Here is a 22,673-nt window from a genome sequence, read left to right on the forward strand (position 1 = left end):
TCCATTACTGGTATGAAGTCTATCTTTTACATTGGTGCAAGTATTCACTAAAAAGTTTGAATGTATAGTACAGTATAATCATTTAACATCTCTATTAATTGTAATATTTAAAGTTCATACATATATATATATATATAAATTACTAAAAGTTAATATTACTATGTATATTATGATGAACAGACATATTTCAGTGAAGTCTCAGTCTTTTATTTTCGTCGACTATTTTAAGGACTATTGTAACCCGTGGCATTTGTACGTATTCTGTTTGTATATCTGCTAATTCTATTAATTAATCCCGGGGAGCTATTTTCTTATATGTTGCGAGTTGAACGGCCAATTGATGCAATATGATCTTCCCAGCGGGCGCATCCTCAGGGGGTGATGCACGTGACAGACGTACCACGCGTCCACACTCCCTCACAAAATATTCCAATTCATTTTCCAGCTGACGTCCATCTCCTAATAATACAAATATATAATATCAAAAACTACTCGCGTAGTTGTCGAAATTGACCACACACTAAAAAAAAGTTGAATTAGAACGGGCAAATCTTATAGCTATAAGCATTCTCTTACAAACAATCTGACTGTAATGAAACTGTCACATACTCTTTCTTTAAAAGTGTTGTTTGAAGCTAGATTTATTAGAAGAATATGAATAACTTACTTTAATAGAAAACTTAATTTAAGATGTAATTTATCTATTATCCCACACTAAGCTAATGGTCATTATAATAAAATAAATATTTCTGATTGAGTCTCCGATGAAACTTCAATACCAAACCAAATAAATTTGAGAGTCCGCGGTTGCCTGTAACCTATTTCTGTAGAAATAATAACTGTCATTACCTCCTCCCATCCTGGATGTTTCTGGTTGAAGGCACTTGTTTGCAAGTCTAGCGAGTTGGGAACGTTCAGAACTGAACGCTTCATCCAGGTCAAATAATTCCAATGGAGGTGGCGGTGGTTCCCGAAAAGTGGGTGGAAACACCTAAAACATTCAAAACAATGGATATTTAGCTGTTTTATAATACTGAAATAACAAACGAGCTGTCAAATACACATTCAACGGTTGCCAACAACAAGTTACGTTACAAGTTAGTCAATAACAGCTCTATGAACATTACAAAAACTTTGTGATGTTTGTAGTATCACAAAGTTTTTATTTTTGTTGCCGATTTTAAACACTAAAGTAACATACCTTCCGACTCCATAATTTTACTGCCATTATTCATGTTTAAGACCGGCTTACAGATTGCAAAACACCTTGCTACAGGCACAAGTTAGTGAATAGATATACCAACAAAACAAAACAGACGACATTGTTAAAGTGTACCTCGGTAAAATGAAAACACATTACCAGAGGCCGTGAAGCATACAAGAGGTCAAATTAAAGGAAAACTGTAGTGTTCCTAGTATATTTGAATACTTACTGCGAGCTGTAGTGGTGGGAAAGGTGTTTCAAATTGCGGAGCAATTAATCTGAGTGGTTCATGTTTAACTCCGAGTGCATCATACAGTCCTAGTACTTCTGGTACTGTAACGAAATTACATGATGCTCTTATCTGTGCTATTATTATCTATCTCACTCACACATAGACTTCTAAGGACGCATGCATTCTTAGTAATAAAGTGTCAAATTTCGTGACTAGTCAATTGTAGTAAATTTGAAAGAATGGTCTTGTATGCGACCAGACTTTCATTATCATTCTGTCATCTTACATTATTGATACGCCATTTATAACATTAAAAACAAACAATTGAGAATACTAATATAAAATACAGTATTCATCAAACAGACCAATTTTCTTCCAATGTAAATGTGCATACTAACACTGAGCGAGGTTCAGAGAGAACAACTTCCAAGTGAATAGCGCGTGGGGGTGTAATGGCACCAGCCGAGGTGGAGGGGCGGTCGCTGGCTCTGGCAGTGGCACGCTGCTGAGCCACATCATGTCACCAAGTGTTCGGTATTCATTGGTCTGGAAATCAATTCATAAGATGTATTTTAATACACTCAGATATTATTTGGTAACATTATAGTTATTACATTATTTATTTTGATCCATTTTTGTAACAAAAAGATTAAGATCTCGGCGGTCTAGGGGTTAAGCATACTACATTACCTCCTATGGTCGCGAGTTCGATTCCTCCCATGTAAACATTTATATTCATGTGTATGGTTGTGTATTGGTCTGGGTGTTTTCTAAGCATATTACCTATGTATGTATTCAAAAAAATAATCAAGTATTTCTATCAGTTGTCTAGTATCTATAACACAAGCTCTGTTAAGCTTGGGACAAGATAGTGTTGTGTGAACTGTCCATTATTAGACTCATTTTTATTATTATAATGTACGACTAGGTTCACATTATCAGGTTCAGTCCGTACGGGCCGTACCGTTCACTTGGCGCATTATCAAAGATAGCGGGGAGTAGCAACTATCGAATACGTCATTAGCATGAACCTTCCGATTCTCGTCGGGAATGTACGGCAGCTCTAAGACATATTTCGCAAAACTCAGATTGCCGTATAGCTGTAAAATAAGCCTAATGTCGGAATGCAGATTTGCCGAGAGATACCTAAATTTATATATAGATAAATGCTTAAAATTACATATCTATTAGGGTATCATAACATGCAGGAACTATGTACTTACATCAGGATCTTCCACATCGATAGGATTCAGATGTAAGTCCGTTACTCCGCCCAAATGATTGAATATCATCTCACGGATGAGGTCGTTGCACTCACACTCCAGGTACTGGTCGGCAAAGAAATGTCCGGAACCAATTACAAATAATTTGCCTAAAATAAAATTAAAGCACTCATTTTTAAAGAGTACTGTAATGTATGCATATCTAATATCTATATAATAACAAGTGTATGAGCAGCACTATGAACATCATGTCATCATGCTATGTTCATAATAGCCTTCATCCGTTCTCATTCCGGAGGACATGCCATCTCATATCCTTCAACAGAACACAGCTAACTAATATCATAAAGAAAAAAAATTGTATGCAGTAGAATAACTGAAAAAATCTTAATTTATTTTAATATTATTTCACCTACAGAAAGCTAAGGGTGTTATCGACTCATGAAGGCTATATATTATTAAAAAAATAGAGACAAATACAATAATATTACCTACTACCTGCAGTAAATAATATAGTTGTTATATACAACTGAAAATAAAACTCGCATGTTATATTTAATTGTTACATATGTTTACTATGGACTGGCGACCCGCCCTGACTTTGCACGCTTGCATCTATTGTGGACGTTTTTATATTTTTTAAACAAAAAACCTATGACTAAAGCAGAAAACTACGTAAAATCTCCAGCAAAGAGATAATCTTGAATTGATAATATTAAAACCTTTGAATAGATTTGTAATTAATTTCCCTGACCCAACAACGACGTCAAATATAAGATATACATTTATAATATAGTACCATCCTAAAAATTGACTTGCCTCCACTTTTCTCAGAGGTATGCATGGCTGCTACCGGCCTCTTGACCGGGTAGCATACGTCACTACTGGATAAAATGGCTGCCGCTGGTTTCTTAACGGTCAAAGTGGCGCCGTACGGATACACAAAGTTAGGCGTCGCCGGGTCCTCACTGAAATAATACAATTATTATTTCTATAAATAGAATAAATATACCGTTAGGAATGTTTGTATTTGTTAGTTTATTTGAATGTTTGTTATTGTAGGGTAGTCAGAGATAGTGTTGATTGTCGAACAATCCACCACTCCCCTTCCACGGCTATTTTAAGTAACCCCTGAATAAAATATATTTTAATACATTAAAGCTGCGAAGCGAGATTTCATTCGAGATTCAGATTTCAAATAAAACCGTCGATTTATTTAGGAGTTACGACGCTAGATTAATTGATATATATTCTATACATATAGTACACAAATACTATATGTAACAGTATATAGTTATATATACTATAGTATTTATGTACTTATATACTTTGCATCGAGACTTAATCCGAGTAGTTACAGTTTAACTTCGAGTACATCATACAGTCCTAGTACTTTTCACTCTATATACTATATAATACAAATTAGAAAAAACTAGCTTAAAAATAAATGCTAACACTACTAGACTTACAGGTAATCATCAGATTCACTGGAGTAATTTGGCATTTTCATAATATGCTTCATGACGGCGCGGTTCAAGATACCATTGGATATGTGGCATTCCTTCGGGTGGTAGAACTTGTGGTATTTAGCACGTACCACGCAATCTGTAAGTGTAAAATTTAGATCTGAAGATGGAATTAGGTAGACTTTCTACAAAGCCTTATTGATGATAAATGAAAGGTGAGAAAGATGCCCCTGTGTCTCACAAATTTCAGCAGCCAAGCAGCCTGCTCTTAAACTACAAGGCTTCGTTTCATTGGAAAGGTGAGATAATCATCTCATCTAAAATCACCAGGGCAGCATGGAAGTAGAGGTGTGTGAGATAAAATTATTAAACAAACAATTTTAACCTACTGTGTCCACTCATGTTTCTTAACTTGTAGTTAAGAGGAGCAGACGATTCCTTGCATAAAGGTCAACAACAGATATAGCTGTCGATTACCATTTATGATTACATGAATCGTCAGCTTCTTTGTCAATTTATCTATATACAACACTTAAACTTTTCTTAGTTACACTTTCACTGTTTTATTTATTAACAGTCTTCATAGTCTAGCGATACACCGCTTTATTTCCTATGACTGGGGGTTTGATTCCTCACAAGATATAAATATTTATATAGGTATATGGCATCTTATGAGTATGATTGTTTGTATTGGACTGGGTGTTTTCTATGAACATTATGTATGAATTGAAAAGATGCATTTAAATAATTTTACCAGTTTCTATAACAAAAACACTGCTTAGCTTGGGATTACATGACGCTGTGTTAATTGTCCAGGTTTTATTATTATTATTATACGGGAATATAGTAAATACTTACCATTATTAACAACAATACCATATTCCTCTAAAAAAAAGTTTATATTCGTATTCATCCGTTCCTCGCCGCCGTCAGTCATAGCGACTAGTACCGAATCTCCCCTGTCCACCACACTCTTCAAGCAGGACAGCTCCTCATCTGTGAACACGTTCTGAGGACCAGCTACTACTAGGATCTTGACGTCTTGAAGGATGTTTGGGGAGAGTTCATCCCGATTACTAGAATATTTCCAGCATAATGCTAAGTTGCTGTTTAGTTTCTATTTTATTTTGTAAATTGATAATAAAGAAGGAAAAATTTACTTTATTTATTTATTTAGATCTACGCAATTTTTTTTATCGACTATAATGAAATGGACCCGTGTGTGCTAACGGTTTACTTTGGTGGAGCACCGATAGAGAATGATAAAATGACCATGAGTTCAGGTCAGTTAGCCCATCTTGGTAAATAGCAGTTTACCACGATGGTTTACCGCGTTATTATTGGGAACTTTTATTTTTCACCTTTCCCCCTATGTACTATATTAGTTTTGAGTTATAATATACCTTACGTTAAATGTATGGATTGATTAAATTCCTGACTTCAATGGGCTAACAGACCTGACTCCATCCTTATCCTACCATTCTCTGCTGATGCCCTGCCAGCCTACACCGTTAGCGCAGGCAGGTGCACCATATCATCAAGAAAAAGGATACCCACAAACTTAGAGAGGAATTAAGGACGTCAATAATTGGATGGATTAAGATTTCTCGTTTGGACTCCGATTGGTTTGAATTCTTTAATCTTCTTATCGTGTAATTTGACTTCTTATTCTGCACCCTACATCTGAATTAGCGCTTACAAAGAATGCTTGGTTATTAAAATAGGTGGGACAGATTCATCCAGACGATTTTTTACAAAGCATGCTATTAATATTTTACCTATTTCGAACGACATTAACAATTGGTCCGTGGGGTCCTAGCGCTATAAGCTTTTCAAAGAAATAACGAAAAGGTTAGTCATAAGACTTTTCAAAGAAATAACGATAAGGTTAGTCGACATCACAGAAGACCGAAGAGCTGGCAGCTACCTTGGACTGTCTAGCTATTCCGCTGCCAGTATCTTCGGAACTTTGCCTAAAGGGACTCCTTTTAATAATATATTTTAGTTATTATTTTAACAACTTACATCATAACTTTCCACGTAGTTTTCAATTTTCTATGAAGTAGTTTATAATTCTCATTTATTTTGAATATCTCGTTTTTTGATATATCAAATAGTATTGTGTTAACAACAGATTTCATTTTGAAATTATAATATTTTTTTTACTTCAATTGCATTTATTTTTACCACCTTTGTTGACACCGATGATTTGACAATGTTTGTATGTTTGTAACTTGTTGCTAAGCAACACTCGTTGTCCTGACTACCGACATGAACAAACTTGAATTTTTTTTCTAGGTTTGTACACATATTTATATTATAATTTTGTAAATTAACCAGATAATCCAAAATTAACTAATATTCATGTATATGAACCAAATTTTATGCAGACTGTCTAGTTGTTAATGTCGGCAGAGATTTATTCATATGCGTATATAGATCTCCTTCATGCCAAATAATTTCATAAGTTCCTTGGACAAATTATTAACTGATATTAAAAAGATTCCTAACATTTACTTTTGGAGATATTAACATTAATATTGGCAAGGATAGTAATGATGCTGTTGAATATCTGGATCCTTGCAACAACTGTCTTCTTTTATTCTTTTGTTTTGATAAATGTCTTGATCATTTTTTCGTTAAATCAGATACTAGAATGTTAACAATGATAAGATGACCATGTTGTATGTTAACATGACATTAACATTGCAGTCCAATAATATCTCAAAAATAAAACTGTTGATAGAATGGATTATAATAAGGTTGTTGAACTATTAATGATGCGATGGACATATTCTTAATAAATGACCCAGATAAAGTCGAGATATTTATGGATACACTACTTGCAATAATTAATAAATCGACGCGACATACCTTGCAGACAATCAATATTGACTGTTAGCAATGAGATTCAGAGACACTTTAAAAGACACATAAAATCACCCAATGATAAAATCTTAGAAACTACAAGCGTTACAGAAATCATTGCAATAAAATTCTCCACAATTTAAAAAACGCATATAATAAATCTTTGCAAAAATGTAAAAATATAGTATACCTTACGTTAAATGTATGGATTGATTAAAACTTCCACCTTGATTATATAAACAATTTCATAACTATTGGAAAGAAACTGGCAAATAATGTATTAAACAGATTAAACCTAACCGAACATAAACTAGTATCTATCTCCAAAAGTGAAAATGGTCCATTAAATTCTTTTGTGACCATTCGGTCATGTCGCTAAAGAATAGTAACTCTGTCAGTTGGGATAGAATGTCTTCTATATTTTTCAAAAGAAACATTAATTCTCTTATTGCACCTATTACTCATATATGTAATTTGTGTTTATCATCAGGTAAGTTTCCTGATGTTTTAAAATACTCCATTGTAGTTCCCATCTTTAAAACGGGGGATAAAGATTGGCTAATTACCCAACACCAATTCTATCAAAAAGAGGAAAAAATTATTAATAAACGTTTGATTAACTATCTGGTCAAAATCAATTTGGTTTTAGGGGAAAGAAATCGACTATTGATGCAATCGAAAATTTAGTAACTCACATTGGAAAATCTTGACAGGAAGAAGAAAATAATGGGTATTTCTAGATATAGCCAAAGCATTTGATTGGTCCCCTATTATTACACAGATTAGAATCTTTATCTTAAAAGCTATTTATCAAATAGGTCACAAAAAGTTCGAATAGGAGATTTGTACAGTTCCAGACAATATCTTACATTTGGCGTACCTCAAGGCTCCGTTCTAGGACCTACACTCTTCTTGATATATGTAAACAGTCTATGTAATATGAAAATACAAAATGGTAAAGTAATAACTTTTGCGGATGACACAGCTATTTTATTTGAAGGTTCTACATGGGAGGAGGCTAGACTATCAGCAGAAAAGGGTATCTGCCAAGTAGCCAATTGGTTGGACTACAATATATTGACATTAAATTTGAATAAAACGCAATATATAACTTTTTCGATGAGAAATAATTTACAACCTAATATAAATTTTACATTGAGAATGCATACTTGTGATGTTTCTGGATTTTAATACTGTTTTGTTCTTTCTAAGGTAGATAGTCTTCTTGGAATTGTAATAGATCAAAATTTGAATTGGAAACAACATATTGAAACTATAAAATCTCGAATGCGAAAACTTATACCGATTTTTAAAAGAATTAGATCTCTAAAAGATAAAAAGGTTAGTAAAACTGTGTACATAGCTCTGTGTCAGTCTATATGTACATATGGCATTTCAGTATGGGGAGGTGCCAGAAAAAGTACTCTTCTGAAAATAGAAAGGGCCCAAAGATGTATTCTGAAAGTGATAAATTTTAAACATTTTAGATATTCAACAACGGAGTTATACAAACAATTTAAGGTATTGAACGTAAGACAGCTTTTTATCAAAACTGCTATACTTAGACAACATACGTGTTTAGATCCTAAAATTATATGTTCTGGTAGAAGATTGCATGAGGCATATAGGGTTCCTGCATGTAGAACAACATTTGCTCAAGGTTTTTCTTACTTCTTAGCACCTTTCTTATACAATCACATCTGTAAAACTGTACCGCTGAAAAGTATGTCGAGACATAGATGTCGAGAGGCACTGCATGTATTCTTGAATAAATTGGATTATTGTGGAACTGAAAACCTATTAAAACTTATGTATAAATGGGTATATATAGAATGGATAATTAAAATAATTTAATGCTTTAACAAATATACTCCATACTTGTGTCCATCTGTCTTTAGTGGAATATTTACATTGTATACGTTTATACATATATACATTATATATGTACTGTATTTACATTTATACATTATTATGTTATAATTAGTAGTATCTTATTGATAAAATTTATTGTGTATTCTATTATACAAATCCCATTAAATAATCACGTATTTGTCTATGTAAATATATATCGTATATAGAATGTATATTTAAATATGTGTAAGAAATATACTGTAAAAGATGTATATATATGTGTGTGTGTGTGTGTGTGCGTGTGTATATTTATATATATTCAAAACATAGAAATAGTAAATATATTGTTATTATTAATAAATTGTCTGGTAGTAGTTATTAAGTTTCTTTTTATGAATTAGTCTGTAATCCGAATATTTATCTGTTTCGTTTGCATATACTGTTTGTTATTTGCCCCTTTGGATGATCACGCGCTTATTTCATGTTGTATGTGAACAGTAATAGAATGTAAAAATCAACTGTAAGTGAATACAATAGAGCCTATATTTAAATGTATCATTAGTATGAACCGAGCTTGACTCATTACCTTGCCGTAACACAGTTTTTAATAAAAACTAGCACGGGGGGTAGTTTTCTTTCTTTGGTACTGGTACTGCTGTATGGTTAGTTTATTATGTACCCACTATAATTCTGCAAAATAAGGATTGTGTCCAATTTAACATACAAATTATTATCTAACTACTTAGAATTGATATTTGTTTCATCAGCATGCATTTATTAAGGACTTAAATTTATTTTGTTATATATGTCGTTTTTATTTGTTTGTTGTTTAATATTATTTGAATTGTTTAACTATAAAGTAAACGTGTACAAAACGCTGCTGTATTTACTAAGCAATTTTATTTTTGCAAGAATATTGTCAAGGCTGTACTAAATATTAGTTCAATAAACATTATTATTATTATTATTATTATATAACATATATCTTTTTAAGCAATCCATTAATTTGTTATTAATCCGAATATTAATACGAATTAAAGCATTAAGGTATAAATGCGAAAGTATGCGAAAGTTTGTTGCCGTTTCTCGACTAAAAAGGACTAAAGGGTATCAATAAAGTTTGACTGTTGATTGTTTCACTAGATTATACTTATTTTATTATTACTACTTATATTATTAAGGAAAATCTATCCTTATTTAAAAACAGCGTTCGCGGGTAACTGCTAGTAACAAATAAAGGTGTCTGGATAAGGCTTAGAATGTCTTTGTGAATGAAATAAAACAATAACTATATAAATTCTCAAATAATATAATTTTATTTACAATTCGATTAATGATAACTTTCGAATTAAATTCCATATTCCTATTAGAACGTAATAAGAATAAGCTATATTCATTATACTATAGGTACCACCTCGATGCTTGCGGTTCGGTGCGAACAATTCCGACGCGTTATTTTGCTAACTTTAAACGAAAACTACCGCACCGCACCGCATCACACCGCACCGCACCGCATCACACCGCACCGCACCGCATCACACCGCACCGCTCCGCAAACATCGAGAAGCTAACTTAACGTTTTAATTTGTATTTACATATTCTTAAATTTGTCTATTTCATTTAACATTACAAATATTGCTACGTTCCACAAAATAAAGTCTTTTACAACTGAATCGTTGGTACAGCAACTAATTATTATCTAAACGAATGGAGCTTCCTAGGTAATACACCTATTGACGTTAATAGACCCGTTTTGAATTTATATAGGCAATTTTTTAATTACATATGGGGTAAACGAGCTTGCGGCTAACTTGATGGTAAGTTATGAGCAATACTAAAGGAATCGGAAAATAATTAATATATACAGTGGATCCCCGGTTATCCGACAAACGTTTTGCAAGGCAGTGTCGGACCATCGAACTTACATCGGACATCGGAGTTATAGAGGGCTGCCTAAGGGTCCCCTATAGTCCGGAATTTTTTACAAAAGAGTATGTTGTAATCCGACAAATTACAGATCCAGTGACAAGATTCTATGTTATATATGTATGTATGTATATGCACTTTGAAGTATATTGTCAAAAAAATATTCAATAATAAATAATAGACCATGTCGGATTACAAGAGGGGCCGGATTACCGCGGGTCCACTGTATTATAATTCAAGAGGGAGATATACTTTAATATGATAGAAATATGATTTCATTTTTAAAAATGATATATAAAAGACTGTGCCATTTCTAGGTGATGCTGTACCTATACCTTCCCCCTCAAGAGAAAAATAGTTTTAAATACTTTTTTAAAATACTGCAACAAAATTGTATTGGTACATTTCAGTTATAATGAGCGATTGGCAAGTTACCAAAATTCTACTAATATTATTCGAATATTTAGATGATTGTCTGTTGTGGCATTTCATAAGTTGATTTTATTTTCTATAGTCTGTAGGGGAGGAATTATGCTATTGATTCAGTCATTTTCTAATATCAGTTTGGCCTACAATAGTGCACAAACCCCAAGTATTTATCGCTTATTTTTTCTCCTGAGCTCTCGTTAATATGATTTAGGCCTTTCGTAAACTATCGCCTTATTTTTTTAAATGTGCAACATATATATTGTTGAAATGGTTATAAAAATTGTGCTCAAAAGCAGAGGAACAAGTCTTTCGTTTGATGCATGTCTTGCATACAAAGAAATAATAAAATAATATGAAGTCGTTCATATATTCATTGAACTATAAAACTTCTCTAAATCTGTACAATGTATAGAATATATAAAACTTACGTAGTAGGGATGGACTTAACTGCTATGTAGAGTTTCTACAATTTATATACAATTATTTTTTTGTTCGTAGAGTTTGAGCTAACTTTGAGCTTTAAACTAAAAAGTAAATATGAGTTAGGCCAACTAACTTAAAAAAATTATATATAAATATAACTGTACTTTTAAAGGGACATTAAGTATTAGTTTGTTTATGGTTTAACAAATCTATACCTAATTTCGTCATTTCATGTACACAGTGACAAATTCTAACAAAACAAATTAAAAATGTCATAGTGTGTATCTTATATGGCCTTCTGCTGTGAGATAAAGATATATTCACATTGTAATAGCAAAAAGATAACTGAATATTTTGTGTATGTATTAAGTAGTATTTTAAATTCTGTGATAGTCTCTGCAATGATTGACTCAGTTCGTCATATATAATAGCTGTATGGTTATTGTCTTGTTAAATTTTGCTACTGTGGTATAAGCTAAGTCTACAGAGCATCCAACATTTTTAAACTGCGATAATATTAAAAACAATTTCTATACTTTTTATACTTTCAATTACGATTCCAATTGCAATTTTATTAAGTTTTGTTTATTTAAATAATGCCCAATTTAATTTAAGGTATGTAATTACAACGGAACGAGTACCAGGATAACAGCAAATCATAAGAAGCCCATGTCGAGTGCGTTGTACAACGCGGCTATGTCCGAGTGGCTGGATATTCTCCAGAATGGGTAATTCTTCGCTTTGGCCGCGGCCTCCTCATCTTGGCCGTCTCCAATCACAACGTATGTGCACCTCTCGCCGAAGCGTTGCTTAATTTTCTCGAAACACGTTTCTTTTCCTGACAAAACATTGCTTAATTAATGGTAAAGTTTTATGTAATAATTAGTATATTTTACTTTATATTTATTTAACGTTTAATTTGGGCACAGCAAACAAATCCTATAAAACAAATTTTTTTTTTATACTTAGTAATTTTTTTTTCTGAAATTATCCTATATGAATGAATAATTATTACTTATAAATTCTTAAGTCAAATTCTTGACTTTAGACACTTCTGTGTTAGGAAGTAATAATTATAATCCAGCACTGTATTTCACAGATTTACTACAATAGATATTGGGTTAAAACAGAACATATATTTACTGTTTTAAACTTGACGCGGTCATTATTTATACGTATAATTAGTAAAAATCACGTGATCTTACCACGTTTTATATTTATTTGCTGAGTTCCCGATATTTCGGTAGTGTTTCAACCACCATGATCACGGGTAAACTAAATATCGGGAACTCAGCAAATAAATATAAAACGTGGTAAGATCCCGTGATTTTTACTAATTATACATATAGAGCATATATTGTCCATATTCCTCTTTATTATTATAATCAGAAACCCAACCGCAATTCTATATTCAGAATTAAGATAAAAATAGGATTTATCGTTTTTTACATCGGTATGAAAATAAAAATCGGACTTACAGTTTTTTACGTCAATTAACGTTAAATAATGAATGAATGATATCCACTGACCTGTCTTAGTAGCGGAGTATATGTTTTCAATGGGAAACACTCCACCGAGCCCGAACAGCAACACCTTGGCTAGAGCGGGCACCAGTTGCGTCGTGGTCACTAGCACATTCACACAGTTCTCCCTGTTATATAGATATTAAATTAATATAACATAATATGCAAAAGAAAGACTATTTATACTTTTTTTAACGTAAGTGGAATATTGTTTTGTCGTCTGTAATGCTAATCATGTAATATTATGTATTAAAAATTTAGTGTAATATTATATATTGTGCTAATGTCACTGTCACATAAGTGCCAAATCCATATCTGTTATCTATGGATGATTGATGATCTGTGGTTTTGAGGTGGTTGCTTTCACTCTGATTTTCAAGATGTATTGTGAATAATTCATGCATGCATGCATGTATGACTTTTAATGTATATTAAAGTTATGTCTTTATTTTCTTTTCTTAGAATTGGATATATAGTCTTGCTTTCAATCGATGAATTTCGCGACAATATATGGCTTAAAAAGTTGGTACTTTTTACAGTAATTGTGTAGTACATGTTTATTCTAATAGCCTATATACATAATGGTTACCATTTTCCATCTGGTTCGGCATTTCTTTTTATTATCATAAAATAAGTTACTACCTAGAATTAATCATGTTGAGACATTTGCAAGCCAGGGTCAACCAGTTGTCAGTGGCTTGTTCCAACTCCGCCCTGAGCTGTAACCACTGTTCTCTCTTTGCTGGACCCAATAGACCGCCAACACTGTAAAATAGAAAATTAAAGTTTAATACAAAACTAGCGTACACAAAACTACTCAATTATACATTTAAAACATGTGCAGGAATCAATCTGTTGTTAAAGAAAATCGTTTAGTGTTTGAGTTTATACAGACAGAATCAATGGGGGAATTTGTTTTATATGTATACAAATAAACATATTTTTAAATAAATCACTGTATATAAGAGGAGCATTCACTGTTAATAATGGGACACTACTAAACAAAACTACTAGCCCTGCAATATAGCCAGCAATATACCTCACTATGATCCTCTTTGGAAATAATTGTGGTTAATTCCTCGTCAATTTATCACGTTGAGCTAACTATTTTCACTTCGTGCTGTTTATGTCATCCTAGTAGCTCGCCAATGTTTATCATTAACGCAGGATGCTGGCACATCCTGCGTTAATCCGATATTCAGTCCAGTATCAATAAAAAACTACTGCACATATTACTGTACGGGCGTATTGCAGATCATATAGGCGAAAGTTTTTTTTAAATGGATGACAGTGGAACAGAGCACTGCTTGTGCGGTTTACGCTGGCGGGACACCGCTGGAGGATGATAAAATGAACATGAGATGCCAATTACCCTATAATGACAAATTCATTCCTTATAGAATAATTTCCTGATTTCCTCATTGATAACATAATTTAGAGACAATATGTGCAAAGGTGGACTTAATCCTAAAAGTGATCTCTTCCAGTCAACACAAAACAGTGGGATAAGTGGAATTAGCAAGATGAAGGAAGAGTTAACAGGATGGTTTTCCAAGGAAAAACATGTGGAGGTCACCTGACAATGGACATTGATAGTAATGGGGTTGACAGTCCACATCAATCACCAACAATTCCCTTTCCCCAAAATATAGATGATAGTTACCCCTTACCATCAGTCGGACCGTCAGCTTGTTCAATTACATGTTTACATAGTAGAAATAACAAAACTGTTAATTAAAATATGCTAAATAAGGAAAAAAAATATTTTGCATTCTAGTTTAAGAACATGACGCAAACTGATTTGATGTCAATTAGAAATAATGTACTAATTAGTTAAGACAGCTGAATCGGAAATATACCTGTTGATTTTGTTAACGGGTGGAAAATAATATGGCGTAATAGGTACAGCAAGGCGATTCAATTGATATATATTAATTTCTTTTAATGTCATAAATTATTTGATAGCTGGCCATTTTTCATTGTAAAAGAGTTCTTAAAAGTTCTTTACATTAAAACAATTTCAGTAATTTTTACCTCTTAGGAGAAGTCCTAGATTTTATCTTGTTATACACCTTTTACCTCTTCTAGTACTTTAACTACATATTAGTATTCTAGTTTGTTCTAGTAGTTCCAAACGGCAAATTAATTATTTCATTAATGTATACATAGAAATAAAATTGCAGTGTCTGTTTGTAATATTGAAATAACCGTTTTTTACTGCCTGCATATAAATATAAATACGGTATATACACCAAAATAACATATTTTACAATTTTTGTCTGTCTATTTGTTCGGGCTAATCTCTGAAATGGCTGGATCGATTTTGATGAGACTGTTTTTGGCAGGTAGATAATGTAATAGAGTACAAATGAACATACCTGTTTCTATAATTATTATATGTGTCCTTTATTTTTCTATATCGGAAAGCAAGTTTCCTCATCCAGTCAACGCCGCCGCGGACACCAGGCGCGCATAAACCGGTGTTAGGTGCAGCTCCCGCATGGAATCCATCCGACGCGAAGTTGTATGCAGATAGATCTTGGCCATTGTCATCTGCTGCTACCGCGTCTATGTGTTCCTGGTCGCAGTCCTATAATATAAATAGTTCTTATTTATAACAGCCAAATGCGAATGTTGCGGTGGGGGGGGAGGGGGGGGGAGAGAAAGGGAATTGTTAGCCCGGTCACAATGGTACCCCCTGGAAACCATTATGATAAATTCTTGGTGAATTTGTCACGATGGGCTAACTGACCTGACCTCATGCTCATCTTATCATCCTCCACTGGTGCCCCGCCAGCGTAAACCGTTAGCGCAGGCGGATGCACCATTCCATTATCATCCATAAAAAAAATGGGAATCATGGTAGGCAGGTAAACTTTGTATAAAACAATCTAGCTATATCTGTCTTATATTTGCCACAAAAAAAATTGTTGTTGTTGTTCCGGATTACAGGTTAAATATAGCAGAATTAGACTCAGCAGCATTTCAGCCAGGGCTGCAATTCTGCTTGGTCTGTAAGCTTAAACTGTTACAAGTGTAGAGTCAGACTAGAGGGTGAAATTACAGTATAGTTTTCTGGAATGGCAATGCATGAGTGGTATTTATATTACAGTTATCACATAATGATGTGTCTTTGGTGCTGTTAATGTACATGGTATGGCAAACAAGCCCATGGCTCTGTTTCTTATGGTAAGCAGTAACCATTGGATGGTTTTTTGTTTGGCATTCCAACTACTAAAAAAGGTGACAATTGCCAATTTCTATATAAAGCAATGTAATTTTTAATATGTAAAAATATGTGGTTTATTAATTACTTTAAATGTTGTGATATGTTTAAAAACCTTACCTCTACATCATTGAAGAAGAAATGTGTATCAGCTAAGCTGAATATCATTTCCTCCATTCTGAATCCTAATTGAACTATTTGTTGAGTATCCTGTAAAGTTAAAATGTAAATCAGTAAATCCCAGGGAAAATATGGATAGTATAAAAAAGGTTGCAGTTGCATTAATTAAAGCTAACGAAAAAACACATTATAGGACCTTTTCACCTCTTATGAAGTTATAATTTATTACCACTATCCTTACTGTCCACTTTGGCTAGCTATATACTTATAGTTCAGAAGAATTGGTAAGAAAGTCAACTGGATGGACTAAAATGTGGCATCAAAAAACTTATGACTCCTCTTGCTGTTCTTTACACATAGTCACAGTTTGTAGTCCCCTGCTCTACCGTTACTATGTGAGCAATTTAGGGATTTAGGGATGACCAGACATGTATATAATAATATCCCTGAACAATTTACATAGTGCCATTTCAGCCCAAGCTAAGCAGAACTAGTGTTATGGATACTAGACAACTCATATAAATACACAGATATTTTTTTGTAAATACACACATAATATACATAGAAAACATATACAATACAAACAAACATACTTATGAACATAAATATTTGTAATGTGCGAGGAATTGAACCTGCAATCTTAGAAATTTTAAGTGGAGTGCATAACTGCTAGAGCACTGAGGCTGTACATACCTTATTGTACTTAGTGGCATAAGTGCCTGTTAATAGGGAATGGAATATGATAATAGTTTCATCCAGATCCCATATGAAGACCCGATCAGTAGATGGCTCAGGCACATGCTGTGCTGGTGACGAGGATGTGTTCCGTCTGCCACGACCTCGCGATCTACTTGCTGTACTCTCTCTGAAAGTATTAATTTATTGTGAGCAATTTCAACTGTATTTCAGTAAATATTATAAAGCAAATTGTTGCTTTTTTTGGGCTGTTTTTCCACTATCTTCTATATTCAATGACAATTGGATATTGATATAGATTTTGACATTCTATAAAGCCCATTGCATGGTTAAAAACCATGACCTGACCTGACCTCACTTGATGATGAACTGACCTCACTTCACCCTTATTTTATTAACCTCCACTGTTCCCCTGTAATCCTAGCGTATACTCCAGCGTATACCGCTATCGCAGGCAGGTGTATCGGTTCATATTCATTCATGATTGAAAAACATATTTAGAGGTTTTAGAACTTACCCTGAATTCTCTCTACATCTTCGACTAGCTGCATGTACTTCACTTTTAATTGGCGACAGTGGACTTGTATCATTTATTGATGGAAGCATCGACGATGGGGAATCTACACAAATAACATATACTTAAATTACACAAATTTAATTTTTATAGTCCAAACATACTTTACACTAATATATACCATTTTCACTGTCAGAATCCGGCCAATAATCGGAGTTATCGTCGTAATGCCGCTCAGAATCACTATCGTTCAGTTTTTTTCGTTTATTTGAATGAAATTCCTCGTTTTCTTTATTCATGTTTGCAAATACTCTATGAGATCGACTTGGAATGTAAGAATTTGTCTTTTCTCAGTTTTACTTCTTACTATATACGTATAATTTGTGTAAAAATATCTATAAATTGTTTAGTTAGATAATAATTTTAATAATTATTAATTCTAATAAAATTTCTAGAACTTTATATAGGCATATATTGCTTCAGCGATTTGTAAATAAAATAGTATCAAATTTGACGTTTGCAACAAGTAAACGTCAAGATGATGAATCAGCCCGTTTGCTTTTACGATTATTTGAAAGAAGTTGGTTTTCGATTACGTTATTATGGAAGAATTTAGTGATGATTAATTATAGTCCTTGAAGGATATTATACTATGTATGAATCTGTTCTTTGTACATGGATTTAGGCTAGCTAGTTATTTTCTAGGTTATACGTATACGTGCAACATCTTCATTAGTTAAAAATTCCATAGGTTTAATCTACTAGAGGTTGTAAATCAGAACGGATCTTTGAGTATATAATTTCACACTATATACGACCTAAATACACATTACGCGTTATTCGTTGACTCATAATGTTTTTGTGAGAGAATTTTAATAATAATGCTAAAATACTTACTCATGAAAAAACAGTTTTTATAGTAATGCATGTATTACGATATACCTATTATTACCTATAGCCTATTTTAATTTCAACTATGTAAACATGTAGGTACTAAATAGGTAGGTATAATTCATCATATCAGTTAATTATTATAGTATCGATCGATCATATAACCACTTCATAACCTTCATGCCTTACTACTACAAGGTGCAGTCTTGAGTCAATTGCATCCTTGGAAAATAGTCAATTATGCAATAATGAGAGCTTTAAGGCAATTTGTAATCACTATTGAAATGATTACCAGATAGAGCGCCCCCCAAATGATACGAGGTGTGGCCAGCACTGCCGCTGCTACTAGGCGAGCTGACGTACGGGGAGTAGCTCGGCGTAGCGTAGTATCCACTGTACTGAGCCACATTGTGGTCCGCGTAACCCGCTGCATAACTGCTGTAGTCCTAAAAAATAAATATCAAACGTTGAATTACCAATATCTAATCAAAAAATAGTATTTTTTTTTGTTATGCACGCACGCACATCTCAGAAACAGCTTAACCGATTCAAATGCGACTTTTACTGATAATTATGTAGAGCAAACAGATCAGTTATTGAATAATACATTTCTTGACGGGCACAGCTAAATATGCACTGCAGAAAATACCCACCATTTTGGCTCCAATAATGTTGAGTTCAGTAAACTTTAAACTAGTTCTATGCGTACTAACTTGCTGCGTTGTAGGGAACGACTGGGCCAGACCTCCGTTGTATGACGAATAAGTGTATGGCGACGGTTGTGCACCGAACCCCGTACTCGGCACACTGCCTACCCCGCTCACACCGTACGCACTTAGATAGGTCGGCGTCGCTTTGCACGAGGACCTGAATACAGAGTTACATGTTACTAAGACATCATAACTAACAGAAGCATTTTTGGTTAAATATATAGTTCCTGTTTTTGCAACATTTTTCATTATTGCTCTCCTCCTATTATTATTATTATTCGATCTTTTAGTGGTTCTTTTTATGGATGATAATGGGATGGTGTTCCCGCCTGCGCTAACGGTATACGCTGGCGGGGCACCAGTGGAGGATGATAGTCAGATCGATCAGATCAGTTAGCCCATCGTGACAAATTCACCAGGAATTTATCACGATGGTTTCCAGGGGAAACCGGGTAGGTGAACCTGACATGGTACATTGCTACCAAGAAGATCATCTTCTTGGTGAATTTGTAACGATGTGTTAACTGGCTTGACTTACTCATCTTATCATAGTCCAATGGGTCCCTGCCAGCGTAAACCGTTAGCGCTGGCGGGTGCACCATTCCATCATCATACATAAAAAAAACAGCACTATGAACATCACGTTATCATGTGACACCCATGATACCACTCATGAGTTGCAGTCACCCATTCTAGATAATTCTAATTTTGTTTGTCCAATTGCCATCCATTTAGTTCCCACTGAACCGAAGAAGAGAAGGAGCCTGCCTAATCTGCACCCTACAATCGAAGGACTGAGACTCCATGCAGACGACTTTGTACCGTCTATCTATGATTAAATGGTACAGACTTGAGTACACAACCTTTTCTTGCCTACTTTTTCTTGGTATATCCTTTACATTATCTATTTTACCTGTTATTGCTATTGTGCGGTGGAGGGTACGCCGCATAAGGCTGGTTGTAGAGCGAGGAGCTGACGTACGAGGACGCCGCGCCGCCGCTACCATACTGCTGCATACTGTACAACAATAAAAAACATACCAATAACGTTATATACACAAATATATATTAATAAACTAGCATTTAAAACGACCTATATATGACACTAAAATCAGGGACAATGTCGTAGTACAATTATCCTCCCCTGATGTAATCATCCTGATATATCTTCCTGATGGTTACATCAGGGGACGATTCTTGTACTCCGAAAACGCAAAACGTTTTCTGTGTTTTCTATGAATGAAATTATAGAAAGGTGCTTTGACTGCTCTATTGGTATAAACTGGCGAATCATCAGTGTAGGATGATAAGATGAGCTTGAGGTCAGGTCGGTCATCCTATTGTGACAAATGCACAATGAATTTAGCACGATGGTTTCCAGGGGGACTCGCGTGGAGGTCAACCGGATATGGAGACGTTTACTATTAGCTAAAGAAGGTGTATCATCATTTATAAATAACTCATATCTTTTAAACACTGGAGATAGTGGAGTGTTAGTAATGTGGACTGTTGCCCCATAGTTAGTGATGCTCCATGTCAGGTTCACCTCCATGCGTTTCTCCCTGGAAACCATCATGATAAATTCCTGGTGAATTCGCCACGATGGGTTAACTAAACTGACCTTAGGTTCATCTTATCATCCTCCACTGGTGCCCCGCCAACATAAATCGTTAGTGCAGAAGAGTGCACGATTCCATTCGTAATTTTAAAAAAAACAGTCAGGAATGTAGCTAATATTAGGTAGATACGTACCTAAAGTAATAATTATATAACAATATAGTGTTTGTTTAATAAATTACGTGACTGAAATTGAGAATATATCAGATACTAATTAAATAGGTAACACCTACATATTGCGATAACTAATTGGCAAAATATATTATTCAGGAAGAAGTCACTAGTGGGGATGATACATCTGTTTATAACTTTGAAGTAGGTACCTACGTGTAAGTTTATTAATAATATTTATCGTACACGTGTTTTGTATAAAAAGATTAATTAGTTCGATTATTTTAATATATGTAAATACCTACTTATTATTTTGCGCGTTAATTACGTCTTATTTATTCATTACTAGACTGTTCCCGCGGTATCACTCGCATGAAATTTATAGCCTGGTGTATAAGGTATATTATTGTAAGGTTTCATCAAAATCCGTTCAGTAGTTGTTGCGTGAAAGAGTAACAAACATCCATCTATATATACTCACAAACTTTCGCGTTTATAACATAATTACGATTAAGATTTGCAATAAATATTATAGAACTGTACGGGACTGTCATTGAAATCTTTATTTGTATCCTTTCTGTTGAGGGTTTATGAAATTTATTTTTTTAAGTCAGTATTTAAAATATAGAATAAGTATTATAAAATAAAGTACTGGGAGAAAATAATTATTAATAATGGGAAATTAATCAATTTCTATGTAAGTAAAATACTCGACGACTTTTCGCCTCGTTGGAATCCATCGTGGCTAATTCCTGGTGAAAATTGATCACGATGGGCTAACCTCATTCTCACCTTCATTACTAGCATAAACTGTTAGTTTACGTAAGGATACCATTAATAGTCCATTTAAAAAATAATATTTGGTATTTATGATACAAAATTATATAGATATATTCTACCCGAGTAGCATAAATTATTTGGTTGTAGAAAATACTTTATAGTTCTGCTATTCGCTACAAGATGGCGGGCATGGTAGTAACATACATTACATCTATACATATAAATAAAATTGGAGTGTCTGTTTGTAATATTGAAATAACTGTTTTTTACTACATGCATATGAATATAAATACGGTACATACACCAAAATAATATTTTTTACAATTTTTGTCTGTCTGTTTGTTCCGGCTAATCTCTGAAATGGCTGGACTGATTTTGACGGGCCTTTATTGCCAAGTAGCTGATGTAATAAGAAGTAACATAGGATTATTTAATTTAAAAAAATCTATGATTATATAAAAATAAAGTTAAATTCCACGCGGACGAAGTCGCAGGTACAGCTAGTACATATTCGTACATACATATAAAAGTTGATTATTATTTTATAAATACTTTATTGCACCAATAGAATTAATACATAAGAATTGTACTGAAAAGAGATAATCTCTTCCAGACAACCTTCGTCATTGGTCAAACTTCAAAAAGTAAGTATTAAGGCCACTGACTATTAACAATTTTAATGGCCTCGGTGGTATATCGGTTTAATACTCCGCTTTACTTCCGATGATCGTGGGTTCGAAACCTCGCACGGTGTACATATCTGTTTTCACGACTATGATTGTTTGTATCGGTCTGGGTATTTTCTAAGTATATTATGTGTGCATATATAAAAAATTACCTAAGAATTCATATCAGTTTTCTAG

At 33.7% G+C, this 22,673-nt stretch overlaps 2 protein-coding genes across 5 annotated transcripts in view; both read right to left on the bottom strand.

Moving 5' to 3' along the window:
* Nucleotides 1-132: 132 nt before the first annotated feature.
* LOC131849793 (intraflagellar transport protein 52 homolog) lies at nt 133-6,314 on the bottom strand. The gene is made up of 9 exons (XM_059199912.1): nt 6,151-6,314; nt 4,984-5,201; nt 4,129-4,264; nt 3,479-3,627; nt 2,660-2,808; nt 1,835-1,982; nt 1,434-1,537; nt 850-991; nt 133-459 (listed from the first exon to the last, which is right to left on the bottom strand). The coding sequence occupies exons 1-9, from the start codon at nt 6,264-6,266 to the stop codon at nt 290-292; spliced, it is 1,332 nt and encodes a 443-aa protein (XP_059055895.1). The 5' UTR covers nt 6,267-6,314; the 3' UTR covers nt 133-289.
* Nucleotides 6,315-12,164: 5,850 nt separating this feature from the next.
* The window catches only part of LOC131849581 (eyes absent homolog 2), a 59,854-nt gene continuing 49,345 nt past the window's right edge, over nt 12,165-22,673 (bottom strand). For 3 of the 4 annotated variants that reach the window (XM_059199678.1, XM_059199677.1, XM_059199676.1), the window contains exons 7-16: nt 20,216-20,320; nt 19,246-19,459; nt 18,885-19,038; nt 17,705-17,807; nt 17,185-17,356; nt 16,492-16,581; nt 15,524-15,735; nt 13,788-13,910; nt 13,152-13,273; nt 12,165-12,460 (exon numbers count right to left, since the gene is read on the bottom strand). In XM_059199678.1, coding sequence (XP_059055661.1) covers nt 12,279-12,460; nt 13,152-13,273; nt 13,788-13,910; nt 15,524-15,735; nt 16,492-16,581; nt 17,185-17,356; nt 17,705-17,807; nt 18,885-19,038; nt 19,246-19,459; nt 20,216-20,320 — 1,477 coding nt within the window. In that variant the 3' untranslated portion in view covers nt 12,165-12,278. The remainder of the gene's footprint in view (nt 12,461-13,151; nt 13,274-13,787; nt 13,911-15,523; nt 15,736-16,491; nt 16,582-17,184; nt 17,357-17,704; nt 17,808-18,884; nt 19,039-19,245; nt 19,460-20,215; nt 20,321-22,673) is intronic. The other variant, XM_059199679.1, reaches the window with a different exon arrangement.

The sequence above is a fragment of the Achroia grisella genome, unplaced genomic scaffold (genome assembly GCF_030625045.1).
Source record: "Achroia grisella isolate CSIRO2021 unplaced genomic scaffold, CSIRO_AGI_Agris_v1 utg660, whole genome shotgun sequence".
Taxonomy (NCBI): Eukaryota; Metazoa; Arthropoda; class Insecta; order Lepidoptera; family Pyralidae; genus Achroia; species Achroia grisella.